General features: G+C 36.8%; 1 protein-coding gene across 1 annotated transcript in view; it reads right to left on the reverse strand.

The window, feature by feature from the left end:
- ASZ1 (ankyrin repeat, SAM and basic leucine zipper domain containing 1) overlaps nt 1–26,000 on the reverse strand; it is a 64,781-nt gene extending 38,781 nt beyond the window's left edge. Inside the window, 4 exon segments of the mRNA NM_001168607.1 lie at nt 18,499–18,610; nt 20,569–20,691; nt 25,351–25,450; nt 25,867–26,000. Coding sequence (NP_001162078.1) covers nt 18,499–18,610; nt 20,569–20,691; nt 25,351–25,450; nt 25,867–25,971 — 440 coding nt within the window. The 5' untranslated portion in view covers nt 25,972–26,000.
- Between the last annotated feature and the right edge of the window lie 346 nt (nt 26,001–26,346).

A 26,346-nucleotide genomic window follows, 5' to 3' on the forward strand; every position in this document is an offset into this window, starting at 1 on the left:
TGCTACCGTTTGTAAAAAGCATTTATGTATAATAAAGCATAAAAAGCTATTTATGCATAAAAAGCATAAATAGCATTTTAACTTTATAATTTCCACCTAGCAACCTTCACCTAGCAACCTCCACTTAACCCCAAAGGGTCTCTAATCCCCTGTTCAGCCTGCATTCCAAGGAATGGGCTAGGCGTTCAGATGTCCTTCGTAGATAAGGAGCGAATCTTCGGGTTGCCCACTCCCAGATTCCTTAGCTTGGAAGCTCAAACACGAACACACATTCTACTTAGACCATACAGCCATTCTTAGGGTATGCTGGAGTTACTGCTGTAAAGTGCATCTGCCATACATTCCATCTCAGCATATTCTTGAATGGCCCTCACATTTTTATCATGTTTTTTTGTGTGTGATTTTTGGGGGCCAGGTATGTGGAGGAGCAGTATGTGCAGCCAAATGCTGTGGCAGCAATACAAACTATAACAAAAGAGAATGCCAAACATAATAGAAATCATACTGTATTAAAGGTTTTTCTAAGCACTTGGGAGTTGATTAAACCAGGCTCGGTGACCTCAATAAAAGATTGTCCTTCAGTTGTCAAACAGGTGACAGGGCTGAGCACCAAATGGAACTCTGCACTTAAGGAACTATTAGTTGATGTGCTCCCCTTGTTTGGAGCCTAATATTGCAGATATGTATGCTATTTGGCCACATCTGTGTCTGGGAATTCCCAGACTTTGGTTTCTGGAAGGTATCCTTTAACCAACCTGCTATGGGATACTGAGTGCATACCAGCACTGGGAGCCCCTTTGTCATGTTGTCCACTGTTGTAAGAGATGATATTTAGCATTGAGTTGTTGCTCCATGATGATATATTTAGCTTCAGCCCCCTTCCATAATTGGGACTAGAACCCTAATGGCACACCCCTCAGGGTAACTGGCTATGTCCAATTCACAAGGTTGTTCCTGTACTAGAGTTTCCAGTCATAACTTTAGTTTGTTTAAAGGCCTCATCGTCCTCTGTGGACCAGTTCCAGTGAGCCCCCATCTTGACTAAGTGATATAGGGGCCTGAGGAGTTGGGCCAAATGGGGAATAAAAGGACACTAATACCCTATAAGGCTTAAGAAGGTCTGCAACTGCTTTGGTGTGGCAGGACATGGGTAGTCCTACACCTGATCTATAATGGCAGAGAGAAGGACTTGACTTTACTCTTACCCAACCAGATGACACTGAGTATTTGATTGATAAGCATGGACCCTTAACTGTCTGTGCTGCCCATACTCTGTCTGCCAAGTGAGATGGCAAGGTGGGGACTAGCAAGCTCCATACCACTGCAATTTGTAAGGCAAACCACTGCAGTTTGTAAGATAGAAAAAGACTTAGTTAGCATGATATCATCAATTTAATGGAAAACATGTACCCTCTCCAGGGTAGTCCATTGATTGATGTCTGTGGTCATTAGACCTTCGCAGATAGTGGGGCTATGTAAATATCCTTGGGGCAAGATGGTAAAGGTCCATTGTTCTCCTTTCTAGCTGAATGTAAATTGGTCTTGACTTGGGCGAAATGGGGATGCTGAAGAAGGTTTGGCTAAATTAATAAGAAAACATTACATGCCAAGCACCTGTCCTATTTTCATCAGAAGGGAAGTGGTATTTTAATTTTTGGTAATGTATTGTTATTTTCCATGTCCCGTCAGGTTTTTGTACAGGCCACACAGGGTTGTTTTATGGGCTGTGCACTACTGGCCTCATAATGCCCACCTCGGCTAACTCCTTAATAGTTTCTGTGATTTTATTGTGCCCCCAACCCCCACTCACAAGTGGTATTGCTTCAGCACTACTATTTGCTATGGGGCTGGCAACTGTATTGGTGTCCATTTTGTGTTACTGTGATTATGTTTTGTCATTCTAACTCTCAGTTTGAATTTTTTGTCAGTTTGGAGGGTCAAGCCTGACAAGATCCCCATTCCCAAGATGTATTTTGGGACAGGAGCTATATATACTAAATAGGGTCTTCGTGACAGTCTCCCAACTTGTAATAGTAATTCAACCTTTATACCTCATTCCCTGTCCCCCTTTACTATCTATTGCTGCTATAGGCCCTTGGAACTGATAGGTGTGTTACCATTTATGAGTGTATTTGGCTCCAGTATCCACTATAGAAGGGGTCCTCAACCCCTGGGCAGCAGACTGGCACTGGTCTGTGGCCTGTTAGGAACTGAGTCACAGAGCAGGAGGTGAGTGGCAGGCGAGTGAGCATTACCACCTGAGCTCCACCTCCTGTCAGATCAGTGGTGGCATTAGATTCTCATAGGAGTAAAAGCCCTATTGTGAACTGCGCAAGCGAGAGATCCCTACGTTGCATGCTCCTGATGAGAATCTAACGCCTGCCTGATGATCTGAGATAGAACAGTTTCATCCCAAAACATCCCCCCATCCCCAGTCTTAGGAAAAACTGTCTTCCACAAAACTGGTCCCTGGTGCCAAAAAGGTGAGGAACCACTGCACTAGACCAAGCACAGTCTGTTTATTTTTAGGTGACTTATATACAGTTTTACACGAGGCCTCTGGTCCTTGGCCATCATTGCTTTTATTGCGATTCTGAAGCCTTGGCCTTTATCCTAGGCTAAAGGGGTTAGTGCCTGCCATCTCTGTATGCGAGGGGTGGTGGGCTGAGCTTGCGGCTCCTTAGCGAAGTGCTGTTCTGGCTTGAGTTTTTATTACAGTCTAACCAAAACAGTGTTAGACTTTTTATCTATTTTTTTTTTCAGTAGGTATCCCTGCCATCAGCAGGTTGCCTACATCTATCAGCAAATCACTCTGACAAGCCCCTTGACTGTTTCCTTTTTTTTTTCATGGCTCCCTTATCTTTCATCCAGCAGTGCATACCTCTTGCTTATGCCGTTTTTCTGTTTCCCTTAAGTCAGTGGCCACTTGGGCTGCCCAGGATACTGGCTGCCATATTAGGGTGCTTAAGATGGAAACCGGCATCCTATATCACTACTTAGGTGTCAATTGCAGAATTATCTCTTTATTCTGGCAGTAACCAATTCATTGTTGGGATCGTGATGATTTTTAGCAAAAATATTAATAGCATGTTTCATTCCCCACTCCCAGAGGACGTCCTGCAACTTTTTCAGTCTGCCATTGCAAAGGAGATGTGGAGATGTCTCCCTCATTTGGCCAGGCCCCCTTGAAGCCCACAACCACTCAGCTAAGGAGGGGAATGGTCTGATCCTCATTATTGGTGCCATAGAAATGCTGCCTCAGGACCAGGTGCTTTGTGATGGATGCCATTTTATTCATCTCGAATCTAGAGAGTATAGTATTCTCTGCCCTCACGTCCCATGGACAGAGAAATCACCCTATGACTGACTCTCTCCCCTTCTGTTTGAACCTATTTCCCAGTTCCACAGTGGTATAATCCCATATTGTGGTATGCTGCCCTCTTTCAGGCAGGGCAAGTCTTGAGGGGCTTCCTCTTGTGGGGTCCACTTTTACCTTGGTGGTGGCCAATGTACATGCAGAGAGGATGGGAACCTCTATGGACTCATCCTAGTCTTCTTCCTCCTTCCCACTAGAGCTCTCCATGAGGTCCCAGGACTTAGTGTTACAGGATGATTTATTCATGACAGCCCTAACTTGTCGGCCTGGAAGTTGACAACTCTTCAAATGAGTTATGTGGCAAGCCAGAGTGTCCATTCTGTCATTCTGTTGGCACAGGCAGGACAGTAAGCTCTCCAACATTTTAGTCTGAGCTAACTAAGCATTTCTTTCTAATCACAGCTTGCCTTATAACTGATGCACCCTTGCCTGTGCAGTGACCTCAGCCTCAGTGGCTCCTCAACACACAGGAGCTGCCAATGAACTATGGCTGTCATAGCTTGGACATATGACTTTCACTTAGTTGGATCTACCCCCTGCAGCAGCTCTTCCAGACCTTTTGGTGTTATGGGGCATCCCCACACTCATGCAGTGGGCCTCATCCATCAAGGATAGCAGTTATTGGGCCCCACATAGATGTGGATGGCCATCCCAGAGTTTCCCTTGTGGATTTCCTTTTCCCTGATCACATCATCTTGGTGCTCACAGGATTCTTTCCAACTTTCTGGCTGGACTGCCAATTGTGTGGGACTCCTACTGACTCCAATAGGGATAGTATGTTTGAGAGTCTGAAGAGGAAACCCCAAGCCAGTGAACAAGCCATAGGGTTTATTAAAGACATATATAAGGTGGTCCAGGAGCAATGGGCTGATTAGGAAAACTGCAACTATTTCTTAAAAGTGTACAAGTTACATAGCATTTTTACTTAGAAATCTCCACCTAGCAACCTCCATCTAACCCACAACAAAGGGTCTCAATCCCCTGTATGGCCTGTATTCCAAGGAATGGGCCAGGGGTTGAGATGCCCTTCTTAGATAAGAAGTGAATCTCTAGGTTGGCTACCCCCAGATTCTTTAGCTCAGAACTCCAAACACATACTCTCCTTAGACCACAGGGTCATTATCAGAGTACGCTTGAGTTAATGCTGTTGGGAATACAAGCTTCCAGTAAAAATAAAAGACAACAAAATGATAGCTTTAAAGTATCAAAAGAAAGTAATGCTAACTTAGAATTCTATACCCAGTGAAAATAACTTTCAAAAATAAAAAGCAAAATAAAAATACATTCAAAATAAAAATGCTTTCAAACAAAAACACAGTCACCAGCAGATGTATTAAAAAAAGGTTTTCAGAAGAAAAATGATCCCTGATTAAATCCCTGTTTAAAACATGAAAAGAGAGGATACAATGAAGAGAGCCATAAAGGGTGAGTATGTGGGTAAATCCAAATAAATGTTGGTAATAATAACATAATTGATAGCAATACTAAAATGATAATAATAAATTGTGAGGTTTAAAGAGAGATAGATTTCTATAATCCCAGCACTTTGGGAGGCCAAGGCGGGCAGATCACTTAAGGTCAGGAGTTCAAGACCAGCCTGACCAACATGGTGAAACCCAGCCTCTACTAAAAATACAAAATTAGCCAGGCTTGGTGGTGCATGCCTATAATCCCAGCTACTTGGGAGGTTGAGGTAGGAAAATCTCTTGAACCCAGGAGGTGGAGGTTGTGGTGAGCCGAGATTGCACCATTGCACTCCAGCCTGGGCAACAAAGAACGAAACTCTATCTCAAAAAAAAAAAAAAAAAAAAAAGAGAGATGGATTTAAAATATATGACAACAATAGCACAAATGCAGGGGTGGAATGGGCACAAATGAGGTTAAAATATTCTAAGATTCCTGCATTGTCCAGGAATTGTTAAAAGTACTAATTTAGAGTAGACTAATAAGTAAAGAATATATGTTATAATCTGTAGGGGAGCCACTCAAAGAATAATAAAAGAATGAGTAATTACAGCAAGATAGAAAATGGAATAATAATAAATAATATTTGATTAATCAAAAAATAATCAGAACTGGAAAAAAAGAGCACTGACTAATGAAACACCTATCAGTGTGCACATTAAAGGAGGTAGACTAAATACTTCAGTGAAAAGAAAACTACTGTCAATCAATCTGGCTTACAAAAGGAGAACTATATATTACTTAAATAAAAGCACATAGAAAGGCTGAAAGCAAAAAGATGGAAAAACACTATACACATGCTCAAGAAAGCTGATATACCTATACCAATATTAGATTAAGTATATTATAATGAAGTAAGAATTACTACATACAAATGGGTACACTTCATAACGGTAAAAGGTCAATGCATCAGGGATATGGTAGGCTTAAAAGATGTAAGCAAAAGTTGACCAAAATGCAGATCTCAGTAACTGATAGAACACGGAAGTAAAAAAAAAATCAGGACAGTAGTCACTGCTTTATCCATGGGGGATATGCTCCAAGACCCCCAGTGGATGCCTGAGGCCACAGATAGTAGTGAACCCTTTAAATACTATGTTTTTTTCCTATACATATGTGCCTATGAAAAAATTTAATTTGCAAATCAGAAGCAGTAAGTGATAACAGGAACAAAACAATTGCAATAATATACTCAATAAAAGTTATGTAAATGTGATCTTTCTCTCAAAATATCTTATTGCACTATATTCATCCTTTTTCTTGTGATGATATGTAATGATAAAATGCATATGTGAAGAGATGAAGCAGGGTGAATGACAGGCATTGTGATGTAGTGTTAAGCTACTTTGACCTTCTTACAATACATTAGAAGGAGGATCATCTGCTTCTGGTGATCCTGCATTATCAAGCCATGACAATGTCTATGGTTGGATGTCAGGAGAAGATAATGTAGATGACTAACAGCCAGGTAGTATGTAAAGAGTCTTCATCCAGATACGCTGGACAAAGAGATAATTTACCTCCCAGGTGGGAAGGAGAGGGATGGTGTGAGATTTCACCATGCTACTCTGCCAGTACTTTCTCATATTCACCAACTCAAAAGCTCTCTACAAATCCTACAGTTTAGGGTTTTTTTATGAAGGGATCATTAAATCATTGGCCATTGGTAATTAGCTCAATCTCCAGCCTCTCTCATCTCTCTGTGGAGGTCAGTGGGTAGTGTTAAAAATTTCTACCTTTTAATCATGTCTTGGTCTTTCTGCCTCCCTTCCCGACAACCAGTCATCTCATTAGTATAAGATGTCTAAAGACTCTTATCACTCAGGAGATTCCAAGGGTTTCAGAAGTTCTAGTGTCAGGAGCCAGTGATTAAGACCAAATATTTTAACCAAACATACTCTACATCATTCAAAAGATCACCCCATCATTCAAGAAATTACAAGGCATGAAGGAGCTTGTCCCAGGAACCAGGGGACAAAGACCAAATATATATTTATTATATCACAATATCACAGTAGACCATTACACCCAACCATTGCCAAATCACATTATTTTATAGTGCAAAAATTGACCATAGGCTGGGCTATAAAGAACATCTCAAAAAATTTCAAAGATCTGAAATATATAGAATATGTTCCTTCACCATAGTAGAATTCAGCTAGATATTAATAATGAAAAGCAAACTAGAATGAACTGTAATATAGCCAAACATTAGAACATTTCTCAGCAGTAAAAAGAAATGAACTACTGATACACAAAACATAGGTTCTCAAAAACACGCTGAGCAAAAGAATTTAGACGTTAAGAAGTACAATATTGCATAATGTAGTAAACAGCACTAATGCAGGGTAAGAAAAAATAATGAGTGGCTGCCTTCTGGGTTCAGGGGATTATCTTGGAAGGGGCCTAAGGGAGCTTCCTAGCGTAAGGAAGAATGTTCTATATTTTGAAACAGATGTGGGTTACATGGGTATATGTATTTGTCATAATAAAAACTCTACACTGAAGATCTATGGATTTCATTTTGTCAATTAGATCTCAATAAGAAAGTGGAATAAAAAGTATGTCAAGTGGCATTATATAATGTTTACGGATGATTACATACACACGCACAGATGGATGATCACTTGTGTAATTTAACTTGGGCAGAAAAAGTACACACAAATTACAAGACTGTGGTTGCTTCTATCAGAAAGAAAGAAGGAAAAGGAATAAATATGATTGGGGAGGATACAAATGGTCCTTTAACCACGTTGTATTGTTTTACTTAAAACATATTTAAAGAAAAATTAGAATAATTAGGCAAAACATAGCTTTTCAAAGACTGTATGAATTACAGTTTTGATATGCTAACAGCTCTAATAAGAACCAGTAAAACAAGGAAATAATTTATTTTAAAAAATTATTCAGAATTCTAATAGTTAAAAGTTAAACATATTAGCAAAAAAGAAATCTGCTTTAAGTCAGTGTTCCTTTACAGTTTGTCACTGAAAATATAAATAAGGTGTCAAAAAAGTCCCTTGCTTTATTTTAAATAAAATATTTTAGCCAGCCAAAAGGGGATAAAGAAATTTGAATTCAACTATATGTTCAGGAAGAACACATTCAAATGTGGAATGTTAATTATAAGATAATCCAAGATTTAATGACACTGTTATCTGTTTAATAAAAATGAATAACATACAAATTAAGGGGGACCTTGTCAGTTATTTGAAAAACTACCAGGATGCATAAAATTTAGCAAAATTTGAAAACAAATATGTATACGAGCTAAAACACTCAAATGAAAACATATTTTTATTATGTGAAAGAAAAAACTTCACTACTCCTCTCCATAAAAGATTAAAAAGAAGAGTTAAACAAATCCAAGTGAGGCTTCCAAGAAAGAAAAATATTGTTCTCTCTCACCTAGAAAATGTATGTTTAACTAGCTTAGAATTAAGGGATGGATGAGGACCATATTTATGACTTTGCTTGTTAATCATCTTACTGCTTGTTTTAGGAACATGTAAAATTCTCATTAATTCTTTTGGGATTACACATTTATTATACATACTTCTATAATTTTGTGTAACATATCCCTTATAAATAAACTTTTTATGTAGATAATTTATTTTTACTATTTCCTTGAAAACATACTACCCCTAATTATTAATAGATACTCCTTGTATCTGCTTAGTAGTACAGTCATAACTAAAGTGTGATTCTTTAATGGCATCAGCCATTTTTTAAGAAACTTGTCATATTTATATGCAACACTTTTTACAAAACAATTTTACATGATATTGCATCTGACTGTCACAAGAATCCAGCAAAATCAGTGAAACAAATTTTCTTATCTTATTCCATAAATGAAAAATAAAAGTTCAGTTTCAGAAGTTAGCAAGGTTATGAAGCTTATAGTAAGAGGACTTGGGACATAAATTCTGAGTCCAAGATCATTCACAAGTAAGTAATTTTCAATTTTTCTTAATACAGTAACTCAAAATACATTTTTGCTTAATTTTAACAATGAAAATTATGACTATTTTGCCATTATAATGCAATTTTACAATAAAATGGCAGATGAAACAATGTAAAAAATTACAAAGAAAGGATAACAGGGTTTTTATTCAAGCATAGCAGGGTGTTTTTTGGAGAGATTCTTGTTGAGAATTTCTGGTTATCATTATACTGTTGAAAACCAATACACTAAAGTTAGACAACTTATAAACAATAAATTATAAACTCATACACTAGTTCCCTGATATCAGCTATTAGTACTTCAGGACAGGGTATGGAAAGTTGTTTTCCTGAAAGATGTAAGAGGAAAAAAAAAATCACATTTTTAAATGAAAGCAATTAAGCTGTCCTTTCAAATTTAGAATTTAAAGTATAGCAAAAGACAAAAAAGCTAAATTCTCAAACAAACTTTATAAGGAGGTAGTGGTATAATTTTAACCTAATCAGTGTGTATAACATTATTACAATCAATAAGACTTATCAAGAGGTAGTCTATTTGATGGAGAATTGGGTTCAATTTAGAAATAGTAATTTCCTACCATGTACCAGACACTAATAAGATAAAAGTCAAGTCAGAATTTGAGAGGTGTTTGTGTGTGATCTTGGTTTTTATGTATGTGTTTTGAAAAATTAGTGCCAAGAGCTTTTCATCAACTAGCTTTCTTCACCTCTATCCTATTTTGTGCTTTCAAAAGGGCCAGTTAGATTTCTAGGTATCTGAATAGCAATATTAACATATGCCTTAAATATGCAAGGTAACCCTAAGATATCTATCACTGTCTGCATACAGGTAAAACTGCTAACAAAGGTAAAATCAGCTCCTATATGTAGATAAGAGATAAATTTTAAAATAATGGGGGCAATTTATTAAAAAATATATTAAAGGCTAAAAACATAAGGAATGATGTTCAGAAAAATAACAAAACTATATAACATGCTCACTTTTATCCATGATATTGTTCAAACCACAAAGCCTAATAATATGTTAGCAAAAATGCCAAAAACAAAATGGATACTTTCACATGGTTTACCAATGTAAAGTGGAAAAAACTTTTTGGAGGACAGTTTGGATATAACTTGAAAGATTTTAAATGTGCAAACCTTTTGAGCAATTCTACTTCTGGAAGTCTTCTACAGAATTAACACGCACCAAGGATATTATCATCATTGTTATGGCAAACAAACATCTGACTCTTACTCTGTGGCTAGGCACTGTTCTAAACACAAAGCAACTTAATGATGTGAGTGGTATTTTTATCCCCTAATATAAGAATGAAACTGAAAAGATGAATAACTTGCCCAATTACAGAGCTAGTAAATGACAAAGTTGGGATTCAAACCTTGGCAGTCTGGCTCATAAGACAGTACTCTTAACTACCCATAAAACATAACAATAAAAATTATAAACAACTTAAATGCTGTCAACATAATGGTTCAATAAATTACAGTGCATTAATAATAAGGAATATTAAGCAGCTAAAAAATGGAGGTAAACTTATATACTGACAAGGAAAGATCCCAAACAAGTGAAAAGAAGTGTCTGTGTGTGTGTGTTCATTTGTATGAAAATGTGTATTTTAAAAAAGGATTAGGGACATTTACCAAAGTACTTAAAATAGCTATCCTGGGGCAGAGAATTTAAGGAATTTCTTTAGTCAACAAAGACTCATGATTTACTACATGAACTTCTATATTATTTTAATCTCTTATGACAAAAATGTCTTGATTATTTATAGTTTTTAAAGGGCTAAAAAGAAAAACTACAACATAAATGACAATTTCTTGTAATGTTTTCTAAAGATATTTCTAAAAATTCTTTATGAAATAATAGTTTTGTAATTCTAGTCTACGCTTTTAGAGCAAAGATATGTCACACGTTTACTTACAACTAGAAAACAAGTCACTATTGTAAGCCAAAATTACATTTTTATCTACCAAACTGCTCCTGTGACATTTACAACTAAATTTATGTTCTGAGAAAGTAGGCAACATTTTTCCAAAGGTATCTTCTGTTTATTAAAACATGTAATAGCATTCAACAAGTTAACAATTACACAATGATTACGTCAAAACCTAGGGCATTAATTAATGTGTTCTGCCTTATCAATGGTAATAAAGCATCTATTGAAATTAAAATGCCACATCACTTTACAAAACCCTTATCTTTGGTAATAAAGCATCTATTGAAATTAAAATGCCACATCACTTTACAAAACCCTTATCTTATGACTAAGCAATCTTAACGTAACAAATACATATATGCTAGAGAAATTGCCTTCTAAATGTAAAAAAAATATATATTTTTTAATACAAGAAAAGGTTTCAGCAAACTAGGGGGAAAACCCACTATTTCTAATAACAAAAATGTTAATTACATATATTTTTTAAAGGCTTATTCTAACAATAAAAATGTCAACTCCAAATTTAAGGTTAAATTGAAGATTTTACTATGCCAAGTTCCAATTAATTTGACTGAAGGCCACCTTGTTTTCAGACCTACAGGTGATTAAGCTAAGTTAAAGTGGTAACATTTTTCTGTTCCCATACTTTTGTAGTTTTAGAGTGTTTAAGTGAAAATATTCAACTATAAATTAGGGAACAAGACAGAAAAAAAACCCCAAAAACCCAAACCCAAAGATACAGGAAGTTTAACACAAACATATGTTTTGCAACAATATAAAAAGTCATGCTGTTTAAACTGTTGTGAAAACACCCTAAATATAGACAAGATGAGGAATATAAATACATTCTACTGGTGGATCCTGTTCAGATTAAACTGTTATAAATACCCTTATCAAACCTCTGTTACATTCAAAGGCACTTAAACGCTTGAGCACCAATTTTCTGTTCTGTAAAAAATAACATACCATTTATCAGTGAGTTGTAAAGATTATTTAGACAATGCAATGTATTAACACAGACAAGCAATTAACACAGTGCCTATTACACAGCAAATATTCAATGAATGTTTCATTTAAAAATTATAAAGTCCCCAAACAAATTCTAAAGCCAAAATAAACCAGTATTACATTTCCATATTTGCCACATAATGTACACTGTGTTAAATATTGTCAGTATCAAGATCCAAGAGAAGAATGAGATATAATTTGTGTCCTAGAGGCTTAATTTTAAAAATGGCTTTCAAGTTGTCAGTTTTTACCATAAGTTCCATAGATGCTAGAAAATGGAAAAATAAAAGAAAATAAAGAAAAAATAATAAAAGAACAAAGTGGATCTACATATCATATGGAAAGTTGTCCATGAATTAAATCAATGCTATTTCCAAAGCTATTTTAAATAACATTTTAAAAAAGAAGTTTGCATGAGAAGGAAAGAATTACAGAGCTGACACAAAAATAGTTAAAAATAAACCATTTAAAAATATAGAAGATGCTGATTTCTATTTCTAGTAATTTTAAGTTAGATAATTTGGACCAAAACTGTGAGAGAATCTAGAAGTTTTTAAAAATTTCTTAAAAACTGAGGAACTAAATCCATTATTTCAACAACAGATTAGAAGGTGAAGTGAGATTTAGTGACATAGAGGGAGGATCAGAAGCTATAATCCAGAATATGGCATGAGACTGAAAAATGGAAAATGAAAGAAAGATATTGAGGATACAGTGAGAAGATATAACGGATATACAACCAGAGACTCAGAAGGAGGATGTAATATTTGAAGAAACAATAGATGTGAGATTTTCTAGAACTGAGGTGGCAACCCAAAATTTAGAAGATGCTTGTCATGGTATCATGATGGAGATACCTAAATTAATAATACCACATTTAAGTGATGTTTTTTCAAGAAGCTACTTTCAAGATGAAACAGAAGAAATGTTGGAAGAAGCTACAAAATTTTTGCAAAAAACAATGACACACAGGAATCCAAATGATATTAGCAAATTTAAATGTTTACTTAAAATTTGGGTGCAATATAAACTTTAAAGCAGATGAGAATTACTCCTTTAACGTACCTATTTAGTAAGTTTGGAAATATTCACCATCAAATGATAACAATTTAATTATTTATTTTTATTATACTTTAAGTTCTGGGGTACATGTGTAGAACGTGCAAGTTTGCTCCATTAGTATACACGTGTCATGGTGGTTTGTGCACCCATAAACCCATCATCTACATTAGGTATTCTCCTAATGCTATCCCTCTCCCAGCCCCCCAATCCGCTGATAGGCCTTGGTGTGTGATGTTCCTTTCCCTGTGTCCATGGGTTCCCACTGTTCAACTCCCACTCACGAGTGAGAATATGTGGTGTTTGGTTTTCTGTTCTTGTGTCAGTTTGCTGAGAATGATGGTTTCGTTTCATCCACGTCCCTGCAAGGACATGAACTCCTCCTTTTTTATGGCTGCATAGTATTCCATGGTGTGTATGTGCCACATTTTCTTAATCTAGTCTGCCGTTGATGGGCATTTGGGTTGGTTCCAAGTCTTTGTTATTGTGAACAGTGCCGCAATAAACATACGTGTGCATGTGTCTTTATAGTAGAATAATTTATAAGCCTTTGAGTATATACAAGTAATGGGAATCCTGGGTCAAATGGTATTTCTTGTTCTAGATCCTTGAGGAATCACCACACTGTCTTCCACAGTGGTTGAACTAATTTACACTCCCACCAACCGTGTAAAAGTGTTCCCATTTCTCCACATCCTTTCCAGCATCTGTGGTTTCCTGACTTTTTAATGATCGCCATTCTAACTGGCATGAGATGGTATCTCTTTATCTGTGGTTTTGCTGTCTGCAGTAACCTGAGGTCCAAAAATATTAAATAAAAAATTCATAACTTTTGAATTGCACGCTGTCCTGAATAGTGTGATGAGATTTTGTACTGTCCCACTTGAGATATGAATCATCTTTTGTCCAGCATATCCACGCTATATATACTACACATCCAAAGATCAGATTGACAGATCTTTTCAGATCATTTCAGGTCACCAAGAAAGGTGAGTACAGTATAGTAAGATATTTTGAGAGAAACCATATTCACATAATTTTTATTACAGTATATTATTATCATTGTTCTATTAGTTATTGTTAGTCTCTTACTATGCCTAATTTATAAACTATCACATATATCCTAGGAAAAAAAAAAACAGTATTTATAGGGTTTGGTACTATCCATGTTTTCAGGCATCCACTAGGGGGTCTTGGAATGTAGCCCCCCTGCACATAAAGGGGAACTTTGAAAGAAAACTGAAAAAAATGAAATTAAAAAAAACAACAACAAAGGTACTTAGTGATATTAATGTTTAGTACACATACACAAATGGCTTGCTGAAGCAAAACAAATGGAAACAACCACAACATACTCCAAACATGATTCCCAATAAGCAATTCAGTGGGTAAAATAAAGGAGTGGGCCAGGTGCAGTGACTCATGCCTGTAATCCCAACACTTTGGGAGGCCAAGGCAGGTGGATCACTTAAGGTTAGAAGTTTGAGACCAGCTTGGCTAACATGGTGAAACCCCATCTCTACTAAAAATACCAAAATTAGCCAGGAGTTGTGGTGCACCTGTAGGCCTAGCTACTTGGGAGGCTGAGGCAAGAATCACTTGAACCTGGCAGCTGGAGGTTGCAGTGAGTGGAGATCCACCACTGCACTCCAGCCTGAGTGACAGGGAGAGACTCCATCTCAAAATAAATAAATAAACAAATAAATAAATAAAATAAAAAAATAAAGGAGTGGATAGTCAGTGCTTGCTACTTGAAGCATTGATACAAGGCACTTGTCCCTGTTTAGTGACTGAGAAAAACGTACTATATTGTCAGCACTCATGCTGTCTTAGCACACAGCCTAAATATTTTAACATTCTGCCTACTGAAGTCTAGTTAACAACTCTGTGGCTTTTTTGTCTTTACTTTTAATTTCTAAGCCAATCGATTTTTCTGCCTTAGTGGAACACTTATTTTTCTCAGGCCATAAAGAAAATAGCAAACTACTAATACACAGAGCATGGATGAGTCTTAAAATTTATTATACCCAGTTAAAGAAATCACAAAAATACTATATAATTCTAGAACAGAAAAAATTTATAGTGGTAGAAACAAGATCCAGATCACATGGTTGCTTCTGGTGGAGAGGGAACCTGACTGGCAAGAGACATGATGGAACTTTTTGGAGTGATAAAAATATCCCATCTTGTGGTGTAAGTTACACAAATGCATGCATTTTTCAAAACTGATCCAACTATACACTGAAAATGTGAGTATTTTAATTATGTGTATGTAAATTATGCACAAGTTAAAAAATTTAAACTATTACAGAATTCCCTCAGTACCATTCAGCGAGATTTCTAATTAGTTAAGTAGAGGAAATTCAACAGTTTCTTCTTAATCTTTATTCTTCTATCTACCCACTTGTAGTGCAGTGCAAACAGAACCAAGTAATTCAAGTGACTTTCATTTTAAGATCTACAAACCTCTAGAAATTATCTTCCTGCTCCTAATACAAAGCAGTAACTCATTTTTCCCCATTTTATCTCAAAGTAAGATCCTGTCTTTTGAGGTATTTCCATAGAATGGAGAAGAGTTCATGCTACTTTACATATGGAAACTAGACTTCAATCTCAAGCTTAGAGGCTGATCTCCAAGACTTTGCTATTACTTTCACTTTGTAAGACAAGACTACTGATCCCATATTAGTTTAAAAAAAAAAAGTTAGAAGCCATCTTTCTTTGCAGCTATCAAATATGTGACCACCTATTTAGCTTTCGCAAAATCTAGCCATTTATGTTTTATGGCTGACTCTTTCCTTGTGCTCTTTTTCTTAAGAGGTAATTTTTCTTAGCAAAGGCATTGCTCAACAAAACAGGCTACATCAACAGCTTGAAAATAATTCATCTAAAGATCTGTTTTTCTCCTTGACATCTGAAGAGTGGTTCCCAGATGTATTGCTGGTATCTTCTGGCACTTTTTACAAGAATCTAAAGCTCCCAATCTTCTAATAGGTTTTGACTTTTGTCACTGCTAATGAGTTAGCTATAAAATTCTCTCCAAATTTCATTGTACTCCCCTTGTGTCCTGATATGTTTTGTCTTTTATACTGAAAGTAAGCTACCCCTCCATGTCCCCTAATGCTATCCTTCTTATAAAATTTGCAGCCTAAAAAGCACTATTTGCCATAACTTACCCTCTTTTCAGCTCTATCAAGAAAACACAATTCAATTTTATTGCTTTATGTTTTGAGCATTAAAAAATAAGCAGCTGAATAGTTTTTCAGGTTATTTCTCAATTAATTAATTAAATGCAGATTGCTTTATTTTCTTCAATCATTCTATAAATTCTCCAATTATTTTAGAGAGTTGACCACATACCAATCTTAATCTTGTACTCTTTCAAATTCATCTGCTTATTTAGGATTTTCAGTTTTGAAATTACCTTATAGTGTGATTGCCTTATAGTTTTTAGCATAAGATGCTAACCTTGTGTCATTTTAATTCAAACGGAATCTGTTTTTCCCAATACACCTTATGTACCTAAAGGATATCTTCTAGTTCTTGAGAAGACAGAATAGTCTAGAACCTATGATACTGGCTTGACTGAATTCTATGTGTTTACAACATTTTAGGTGATTAGGAGGGTAAAGACTTCACTACCTACAAAATCTCATAGAGGCAGTTGGAAAAAAATAAAGTGAAGAGCACCAAGCAAAAATTTTATCTTATGTCACTTCTAAAGGTATACATCAAAATTACAACACTCATAGAAGTTTACTTTAGCGAGGAGTACTAAAGCACATGTCCTAATTCCAAGATATAACCAGATCCAAAAGTTACATTTTATTAAGGATTGTACCATATATGACAGGATAAAAGTTTTTGTTAAAAGTTTGAGGTGGGGTGCAGTGGCTCATGCCTATAATCCCAGCTCTTTGGGAGGCCGAGGCAGGCGGATCATGAGGTCAGGAGTTTGAGACCAGTCTGGCCAACACAGTGAAACCCTGTTTTTACTAGAAATACAAAAATTAGCCAGGCGTGGTGGCATGCGTCTGTAATCCTAGCTACTCAGGAGGCGAAGGCAGGAGAATCATCTGAACCCAGGAAGCAGAGGTTGCAGTGAGCCAAGATCTCGCCACTCCACTCCAGCCTGGGTGACAGAGCGAGACTCTGTCTCAAAACACAAAACAAACCAAAAAAAAAAAAAAAAAAAAATGTTTGCAGGTAGGCCAGTCATGGTGGCTTATACTTTTAATCCCAGTACTTTGGGAGGCTGAAGCAGGCAGATTGCTTGAGCCCTGGAGTTTAAGATCAGCCTGGGCAACATAGTGAAACCCCATCTCTACAAAAAATACAAAAATTAGCCAAGTGTGGTAATGTGTGCCTGTAGTCCCAGCTACTCTGGAGGCTGAGGTGGGAGGATCACCTGAGACTGGGAGGCAGAGGTTATAGGGAGCCACAATGGTGCCACTGCACTCCAGCCTGGGTGACAGAGCGAGACCCTGTCTTAAAAAAGAAAAATAAAGGTTTGCAGGTAGTTTCTCTGTCAGTTCTTTTTTATCTTTGTTTAAATATTAATTAGCCACTCAATAAACCTTGGCCCTTCTCACACTAGATCACGGTTTCTCAACCGTGGCACTACTGACATTTTGGGATTTGTAATTCTTTGTTTTGAGGGGTTGTCCTATGCATTTTGGGATGTTCAGCAGCAACCCTGGCTTCTACCCACTAGGTACCAGTAGTATCTCTCAGGTATAACAATCAAAAATGTCTCTAGACATTGCCTAATATCCCCTGAAAGGTCAAATAGACCTTGCTTGAGAACCACTACAACTAGACCAAAATATATTTTTAAAAATCTCAGCAAAGATTTAGGAATTATCTAAAGCTGTAAAGTACCTTCCAAGGTTGCTGTCCAGGTATCATATAAACTAAACTAATTTAGAACAAAACTTCTGGAGTAAAGTATAATTCTTTCTATATATCAGGTACTAGATCATTACTATCTGAACTAAAGAATTATGAATAATAATTCTATTTGTGCTAGACATTTTTGTTAGATGGGCTACTTCCTACTCATTTTAAAGATTAAATGAAACACAAAGAGAGATTTAATAGATGAAATACAAGATGCAGTCAGAAAGGAAGCCAATGTGATAGAAATTTTAAGCATTCTGATTCATTTTTATTACTGACATTTCAAAAGATGCAAGATAACATTTATGCTTGACTTCTATGTATCTAGAAGCTATTACATACATGTTATTACCTAGTTAATTCATGAAGTCTTAAGAAAATGTAAACACTTAAGAAAACAGAAAATGGACATATTTTCTTAGTATTTTTGTAAAATTGTTTAGTTGTTAAATGTTATACAGAGAGAACATTAAGAGGCTTTACTCTTACAGGTCAATCGTCATATTCTTTTGAGGAGTATGATTCATAAGAAATTATACTATAGTTTATTGTCCTCCTTTTCCTCTCATTCTAAATTATGACATTCCTCTCAAAACGTAAAGTTGAAAGACTACCTTCATGATATCCGCTTCCTCTGATAATCTTATAGAATTGGAACCATGGCCTTATGAACTATTTTCATTCATCAACTCTTTGGCCAAGTAAACACTGTTCATGATTTTTAAAAGGCTGATACCAAAGAAAAATTATGATTCAACTTGAATTTTGAACAGATATAAAGGCTCTTACCTACAAGCAACATTTGGATCAGCATTTCTTGAAAGTAGTAGCTCTACACACTTCAAGATCTGTTCCTCTGAGCCATGAGCAGAACATGCAGTTATCAAAATAGTTTGCTTATCTATAGTGAATAGAAAAGTGAGGAAAAACCCCCATACATCAAGAGCATCTATTTGATGTCTTTACCACCCAAAACATTCTATTATTGCACTCTAAAACTCTATAACCTCCTCCTAAATCTCTCTCTTAGCAGATAACTTTGTCTTCCTTCATCAAAAGATGAGATTAGACATGAATCCCTTTAGTCTCCAAAGTTTATCTATAAGTCATTTAACTTCCTTCCCCTTTTATTCCCATTACTTCAAGAGAACAGAAAGTGGTTAAGGACATGGACATAGCCACATTGTCTGGATTTGAACAGTTTTTGTTAAAATTTGCCTTGCTAAACTCACGTTTGGGAAACAATGATCTATATTCTCTGATTTCACTTCTTACCCATTTGAAAGCTCCTGAAATCTGGCTTATAAACTACCCTACTGAAATTGCTGTAACTGCCACATCCATTGGTTTGGTTTCTTTTCAGTAATTTTGTACTTGATCTTTCTGAACTCACTGTTTCCTAAAACTCTTCTTCCCTTGGCTCTCATGGTGTCAGCAAAGATTAGAGTAAATTAAACACAAAAAACACCTATTTTGAATTAAAACTTCAAAACAGGTCACCACAGCTATGATTCACATTAGTGGCTCAATATTGACAGAGCATATTCTAGTCCCAGTACTGCCACTGAGAAACTGTAACTCCTGTGATGTCTTAACATCTCATTAGATCTAATATACAGATAAGAACCTAATATCTGCCCTTTGTATGTGATAGGGTTATTGTGGGACACATAAAGGAACTTTTATGTACATTCTGTGAAAAATATATTTTATAACTCTAAGTATCCCTCTGATTACAAGGAGGGAGAAGTATAAAAATAACAATTATTAATTTTTTGAGAATATTTTATACACTTTTGAAAACCTCATTCCTAAGCATAGCTTTCATTGAGTAATTTTTCTTTTTTTGAGACAGTGTCTCACTCTGTTGTCCAGGCTGGAGTGCAGCAGCATGATCATAACTTACTGCAACCTCAAACTCCTGGGTTCAAGCAGTCCTCCTGCCTCAGCCTTCTGAGTAGGTGAGGTTATAAGTGTGTGCCACCACCTCCGGCTAGTATTTCTTTATTTTTAGCAGAGACAAAGTCTCACTATGTTGTCCAGGCAGATCCTGAACTCCTGGGTTCAAGTGATCCTCTTGCCAAGGACTCCCAAAGTGCTAGGACTAGGATTATAAGCATGGGCCACTATGCCTGGCCAAGTGATATTTTTAAATGATACCATAAAAAGAAAAACCTAACAGAAAAAATTAAACATGAAACTGTTAAGACAGAAATTTATGTAAACTATATAAATGAGAAAAAAGAATAAAATTGTAGGTATAAAATTAATGTAAAAATCAATTCTAAAATGAAACCTATACCTGAAATTATGAAGCAAATTTAGTTGTCTATTGAAAATATGTTAAAAATAAGTAATCAGGAATTCAATGTAATAATTAAACTCGATTTGCTCATATACTCTTGTTCTTCTAACACTCAAAGTACTACTGAATGGAAATTATTTAGTAACAAGGACAAACATGGATTTCATGAACTATCTTTGAAACAACTTTAAGTGATGTAATTTGGAGTTTAGTTTAAAATTCCAGACTGATTTTCAAGTAATTTGCCACTAAATTACAAGCTTTTTAATGTTTCTTTCAAAGAATTTTTCCTTTAAAAGCAACCAAAACCTTAAAGTTAAAGGTATATAATAACAACCAGTTATAAAGATACTGTAACTGGAATTTATGTTTTTGGAAAGAGTTTTTCAGAATATGTATGGCTTCTCATTTGATTTTGTATACTATTTACATAATATAATAAATAGAAAGGTTACTTCAAACTGCTTTAGTTTTTTTTCACTTCATATAATAGCTACTTGGAAATCAAGGAATCACAGTAAGCATAATCATTTAAGTTATCTGAAACATCTTACCCTTCTCAAAGCTTGCATTAGCACCTCTGTCCAGAAGGACTCGAACCAGTTCTGCATTGGCAACACTAGCAGCATACATAAGGGGAGTCCATCCATACTGAAAGGTGGAATCTACACTAATGCCTGTCAATATAAAAACAAGCTTTTAAAAGCCCACTACCACCAAAGAAAAAAATCAGCCACCTTATATGCTTAAAGTACTGTGTAAAGTGACGTACATCAAGTACTTTATTCCACCACGGGAAGTTTTGGTAATAATGGCTTCCAAAAAATAGAAAATAATTCTATTGGGACGTTAATATAATTTGCTAAGTTCAGTTTCGCTACAGGCACTACGTTCCAAAAGACTGATCTGACTGATGTTTAATATAATATGTAACTGAGTATGTATATATTCTAACAGGTTTTTACATGCTACCTTTTTTTCTCTAGGGGAGCTGGGAAAGGTTTCACAGAGGTAAAATGCCTTTTAAATTAGAATATTATCCCTGGGCAATATCAATTATCTCTATGGTTGAAAATACCACATATATCCCTCAAAAACCTTTAACTTTACTCCTAACACTAAACTTACCCATGGGTGACTTATAAAACATGAAGCTAAAAAGATAGGTTAAGGTTAGATTATGAAAGCTCTCTTAAGAAATGCAGACTCTGTTTTTGATCCAGAAAATGACATCATTACATATGTATTATAAAGACAACACAGATACCACTATTGAAAATGGGACAGGAAGCAAGGAAACTAGTTATAAGGCAGGAAGTTTATAAGAAAATCAGAGAAAGGGCAGTGGAGAGAGAAAGGAAGGAAAACAAAAGGACATTTCAAAGATAGGGTCATCAGAATTTAAAATTACTTTGAGGAGGAGGTATGATGGAAAAGAACAAATTAAAAATGACTATCAAGTTCTATCTTGGACAATCGAATGACAAGCAGTGAGCTAAAATAAAAGGAGATATCAGGTACTGAAAGTAAGTTTTGTTTTTGTTTGTTGTTCTTTTTTAGATGGGATCTCACTCTGTCACCCAGGCTGGAGCACAGTGGCATGATTATGGCTTACAGCATACTCAACCTCCCAACTAGCTCCGACTATAGGCACGTGCCACTATGCCGGGATAATTTTTTTTTTTTTTTGTAGTGGTGGAATCTCACTATGTTGCCACGGCTGGTCTCAAACCCTTGGCCTCAAGCAATTCTCCCACCTTAAGCCTCCCAAAGTGCTGGGATTACAGGTGTGAGTCACTGGTTCTGGCCAAGAGATCATGACTTAAGTAGCAATCTTTCTCTTAAATCTATGAAATATTTGCTAATCGCAAGGAAACAACATTTTTCTGTTTCAAAGAAGGAAAACTTGCATGTGAAACACCACTGAAGGTGGGCCTGCCTTTAATACCTTGTAATTTACAGGTTCTATTGTCTTTGGCTATAAAATGTCCTATGCGCACAGATTAAGGTCACATCACAGAAGAAATGCAGACTTGGTGGGGGGTGGGGGTGTCACTTTTTTGACTGTATAAACACTGGGTCACTGAAAGACTACATATGTCTAATATCTAATTGTCTAATTTTAATTGATATAAGGTACATAATATTCATTGGGAGAAAACATTAAACCATCTTAGTATAGACACATACTGCTAGCCCTACTTGTCTTCTCTAACAAGTCTTCCTCTTTAAACTGCTTCAATTGAAAGCATATCAATGAGATCAGAGAAAAGATCATTGTTTTCTCAATTTACTGAGAGTACTGCTCAAACTGTGATAGCAAAGATAGAAAGGAAAAGATGTGAAGAAAAAGAAGCAAAGGCCAGGTGCGGTGGCTCACGCCTGTATTCCCAGCACTTTGGGAGGCGGAGGTGGGTGGATCATGAGGTCAGGCAAACGAGACCATCTTGGCTAGCACAGTGAAACCCTGTCTCTACTAAAAATACAAAAAAAAAAAAAAAAAAAAAAAAAATTAGACATGCACGGAGGCAGGCGCCTGTAGTCCCAGCTACTCGGGAGGCTGAGGCAGGAGAATGGCGTGAACCCAGGGGGCAGGGCTTGCAGTGAGCTGAAATCATGTCACTGCACTCCAGCCTGGGCAACAGAGCGAGACTTCGTCTAAAAAAAAAAAAGCAGCAAATGTGGCATTATAGTATAAAATTCTTACTAAAATTCTAACTTAATGTTTAACCTCTAATATTTAACATAAATTACTAAGCACATATTATGTTCCAGGCATAGTGCAAAAAAAAGTAGGTTTCAAAAAGATGAACACCGTATATTTACAGAGCTCAAAAACATTCAAAGTAATACTATATTGTTTAGGGATATAGTAAAAGTATAAAGATACTCATAAGAATGATAAACATCAACTATAGAAAAGTAGTTATCTCCAGAGGGGGTACCTTTCTTTTCTGAATGTCTAAAATATGTCATACTTTAAAGAAAATTGAAATGATAGTACACAGAACAAAAACTGGAGACATCTTCAAATGGTTAAAAGTGTTTGACTCAAAATGTGCTTTTATTTTTAGAGTTTTCAATCGGTGCAGAAACATGTTTCAAGAACAACAATGACTTTGAAAGGCAAAAAATTAACAATATTTTAAAAAACAGTTACATAATGACATCTGGAAGGAAATACCCTAAAACAGGAGTTAACCTGTGAAAGTGAGGCATCAGCAGTAAGGGGAACGAGAGTGAGGACAATGGTAAAGAAATCTTTCTACTTCTACCTACATTTCTATTACTGGCTTTTAAAAATGCACTTTAAAAATTGTTGTAATTAAAAACAAATTTCAAATGGTTGACTAAATAACTACTTAGCAGCAGGCTCTGTTCAAGAGACTGTAAACCTCTAACCTGCCCATCAATCATATCAAGTCTTAATCCTTCAAAAGCCTCTATCATGTTAACTGTACCTAGTCCCATTACTCCTAAGGCAAATTTTCTTTTCTAAAACAAATCTCTGCTTATTCCACCCCATGCTATGTACACTATACATATATTAACATTAGGTATTCAGGCCTCTTTCTACTTATTCAGAGTTTATTCAATTTCATTTTTCAATTACAAACTCAAGTTCCACTGTCCAAAAAGTCATACAGATCCTTCTCATATCTTACACGAATAACAGCTAATGTTTACATAATTCCTATGTGTTCTAAGTCCTTTAAAAGTGTATTTTAATTTTTCCCCTTGCCAACAACACTTTGATATAATAATCCTCATTTTAAAACGGACAGAAATTGAAACTTAGGAAGATTTGGTAATTTAGTAAAGGTTACAAAGTCATCAAGTGGCACAGTTAGTAATCAAACCTAGATCTGTCTTGTTTTCAAAATTATTTACTTTTCAGTAAACTATGCATTGATTCTAGCACAGAATAAAAACTTTATGCTACATATAATCACATCTAACTACCTTGTGTGTGAATGTTTTGTATCTACAATGGCAAAAACCACAATTACTTTTGCACCAACCTAAAGTAAATGCTTGTTATTCCTTTGAGTAATTTCAATCATTATAATCAATAATTTACATTTCTATGTGAAGGTAATTAAAATTTTTTTTTCATTTAATCCACACACACAAAAAAAGTCATGAAGCCCAGGACAGAATTATGATGCTTTACATAAAGAAACTGATGCTCTCTGGCTGGGTGTGGCGGCTCATGCCTGAGATCTCAGCACTTTGGAAGGCCAAGGTGGGTGATTACTTGAGGTCAGTATTTCGAGACCAGCCTGGCTGACGTGGTGAAACCCTCGTGTCTACTAAAATTACCAAAATTAGCTGGGCTTGGCGACAGGTGCTTTTAGTCCCCACTACTCGGGAGGTTGAGGTGGGAGAATCGCTTGAAGCCCGGCCCCCAGATGGAGGCTGCAATGAGCCAAGATGGTGCCATTGCACTCCAGCAGGGCGACAGAGCGGGCTCCATCCCCTCCCCTCAACCCCCCAAAATGAAAATTGATGCTCTCAAAGCTTAAATGCCTCTTCCAAGAAACCAGAGTAGGCAATAAGCTGGAAGAAATTATCCATATACTTATTCTGATTCCTAGCTCAGGCCTCATTCCACCAGCACAAAACAAAAAACTGTAACGAGAAAAACTAAAATGTACTCGAACCAATTCTTAAGAAACATACAACAGGCAGGGCACGGTGGCTCATGCCTGTAATCCCAGCACTTTGGGAGGCTGAAGCAGGCAGATCACGAGGTCAGGAGATCGAGACCATAGTGGCTAACATGGTGAAACCCCATCTCTATTAAAAAAAAAAATTAGCCGGGCGTGGTGGCACACGCTTGGAGTCTCAGCTACTCAGGAGGCTGAGGCAGGAGAATCACTTGAACCCGGGAGGTGGAGGTTGCAGTGAGCCAAGATCGCGCCACTGCACTCCAGCCTGGGCCACAGAGTGAGACAACATTCCCCTTCACCCCCCACCACCCAAAGAAAAGAAAAGAAAAGAAGAGAAAAAAGAAACATACAACATTATAGCAGAGTAAATGAAGAGAAAATTAAGAATGATCAGAGTGGGACAGGATTAGAGTAGGCCTCTTGCTTGAAGGAGGTGGAAGAACTGATGGAAGATAAATAGGGTGGCATTCCAAATGTAAGGAGAGAGTAAGAAAATAAGACAGGCAGGACTCAGAGTCAACGAAGATTATGCAGGATATTATGATAATTTATATTAACATTTGTTGTGTTTCCATTAGAAAAGCAACATAAATCTTTTAAAAATAAGGAATCCTTGCAAACTTAAGACAGTTGTGTTCAGGTGAAACTGTCCTTATCTCTCACCGGAATCTAGGAGCTCCTGGACCAATGAAACATCTCCGATGGTCATTGCTTTCTTAAATTTTTCTTTCTTTTCCTCAATGGGTAACAGCCCTTTCAATTTCTAGAAAAATGAACAGTTTTAAAAAATTCTTGTTATATATAGTTTTGTTTCCACCTCATCAGGAAACAATAATGTTTGGTTAAGTACATAGGTTTTTTTCTTAGCTTTATTTTGACCGAGATACAAAGTTTGAAAAGAATTCGTGTCGAAAATTATCTTTCAAGGGAATAGGTAATGATGGATCCAAACCCAAGTGAAGAGCTACAACGATCTAAAGAAGCGTATTTGGTGGTAACCACAGTTGGGGAACAGGAGGAAATTTGTGCGGGTTTGCCTAACTACAAACGCCCGTATTTCCACTGAGAAAAAGGGAAATACATGCGAGGAAGTGAGAGGTTTCACCAGGCTGGGCCTCGCCTTCGAGGGCCAGGGAAGGCCGAAACCAGGTGTGGTCAAGACAAGGCCTCCTCTGCTACCTGAGACGTCCGGTCGAGATACCCAATCTCCCAGCCGTCATCCTCGCTCTCGCTACTCTCCCCTCCGCCGGCCACTGGCAGGCCGCGTAGCCCTCCCGCCGCCATGCTAGCCAAGGCAGCTTCCTGTGGGCAACGCGCGTCCTTCAGTTCTCCAGGCGCATGCGCACCGGGGTGGGGCGTCCGAAGGGATGCGCGGGAAGCAGCGACGTGCAAGTGCTCGGGTCTGGAGCCTTCCAGCGCAGGCGCACAGCGGCCCGCTGCTCACCTACCTACCCCGTCCCTAACCTTGAGGCTTCCTGAGGTGAAAACCTGGCGTGTCTAACACTGGTGATGAAGTTCGTGCGCCAGGCTCCTGCTGGCACTTCCAGTTCCTCTCAGAGACTTACCTTTTGACCTCTTTAAAGTATTTGCTTGATGAAATTCTTGCTCGGCAAAGAATGCCTTAGATGTGGCAGGAGCACACTAGGATTTAATGGCAAG

The sequence above is a fragment of the Macaca mulatta genome, chromosome 3 (assembly GCF_049350105.2).
Source record: "Macaca mulatta isolate MMU2019108-1 chromosome 3, T2T-MMU8v2.0, whole genome shotgun sequence".
Taxonomy (NCBI): Eukaryota; Metazoa; Chordata; class Mammalia; order Primates; family Cercopithecidae; genus Macaca; species Macaca mulatta.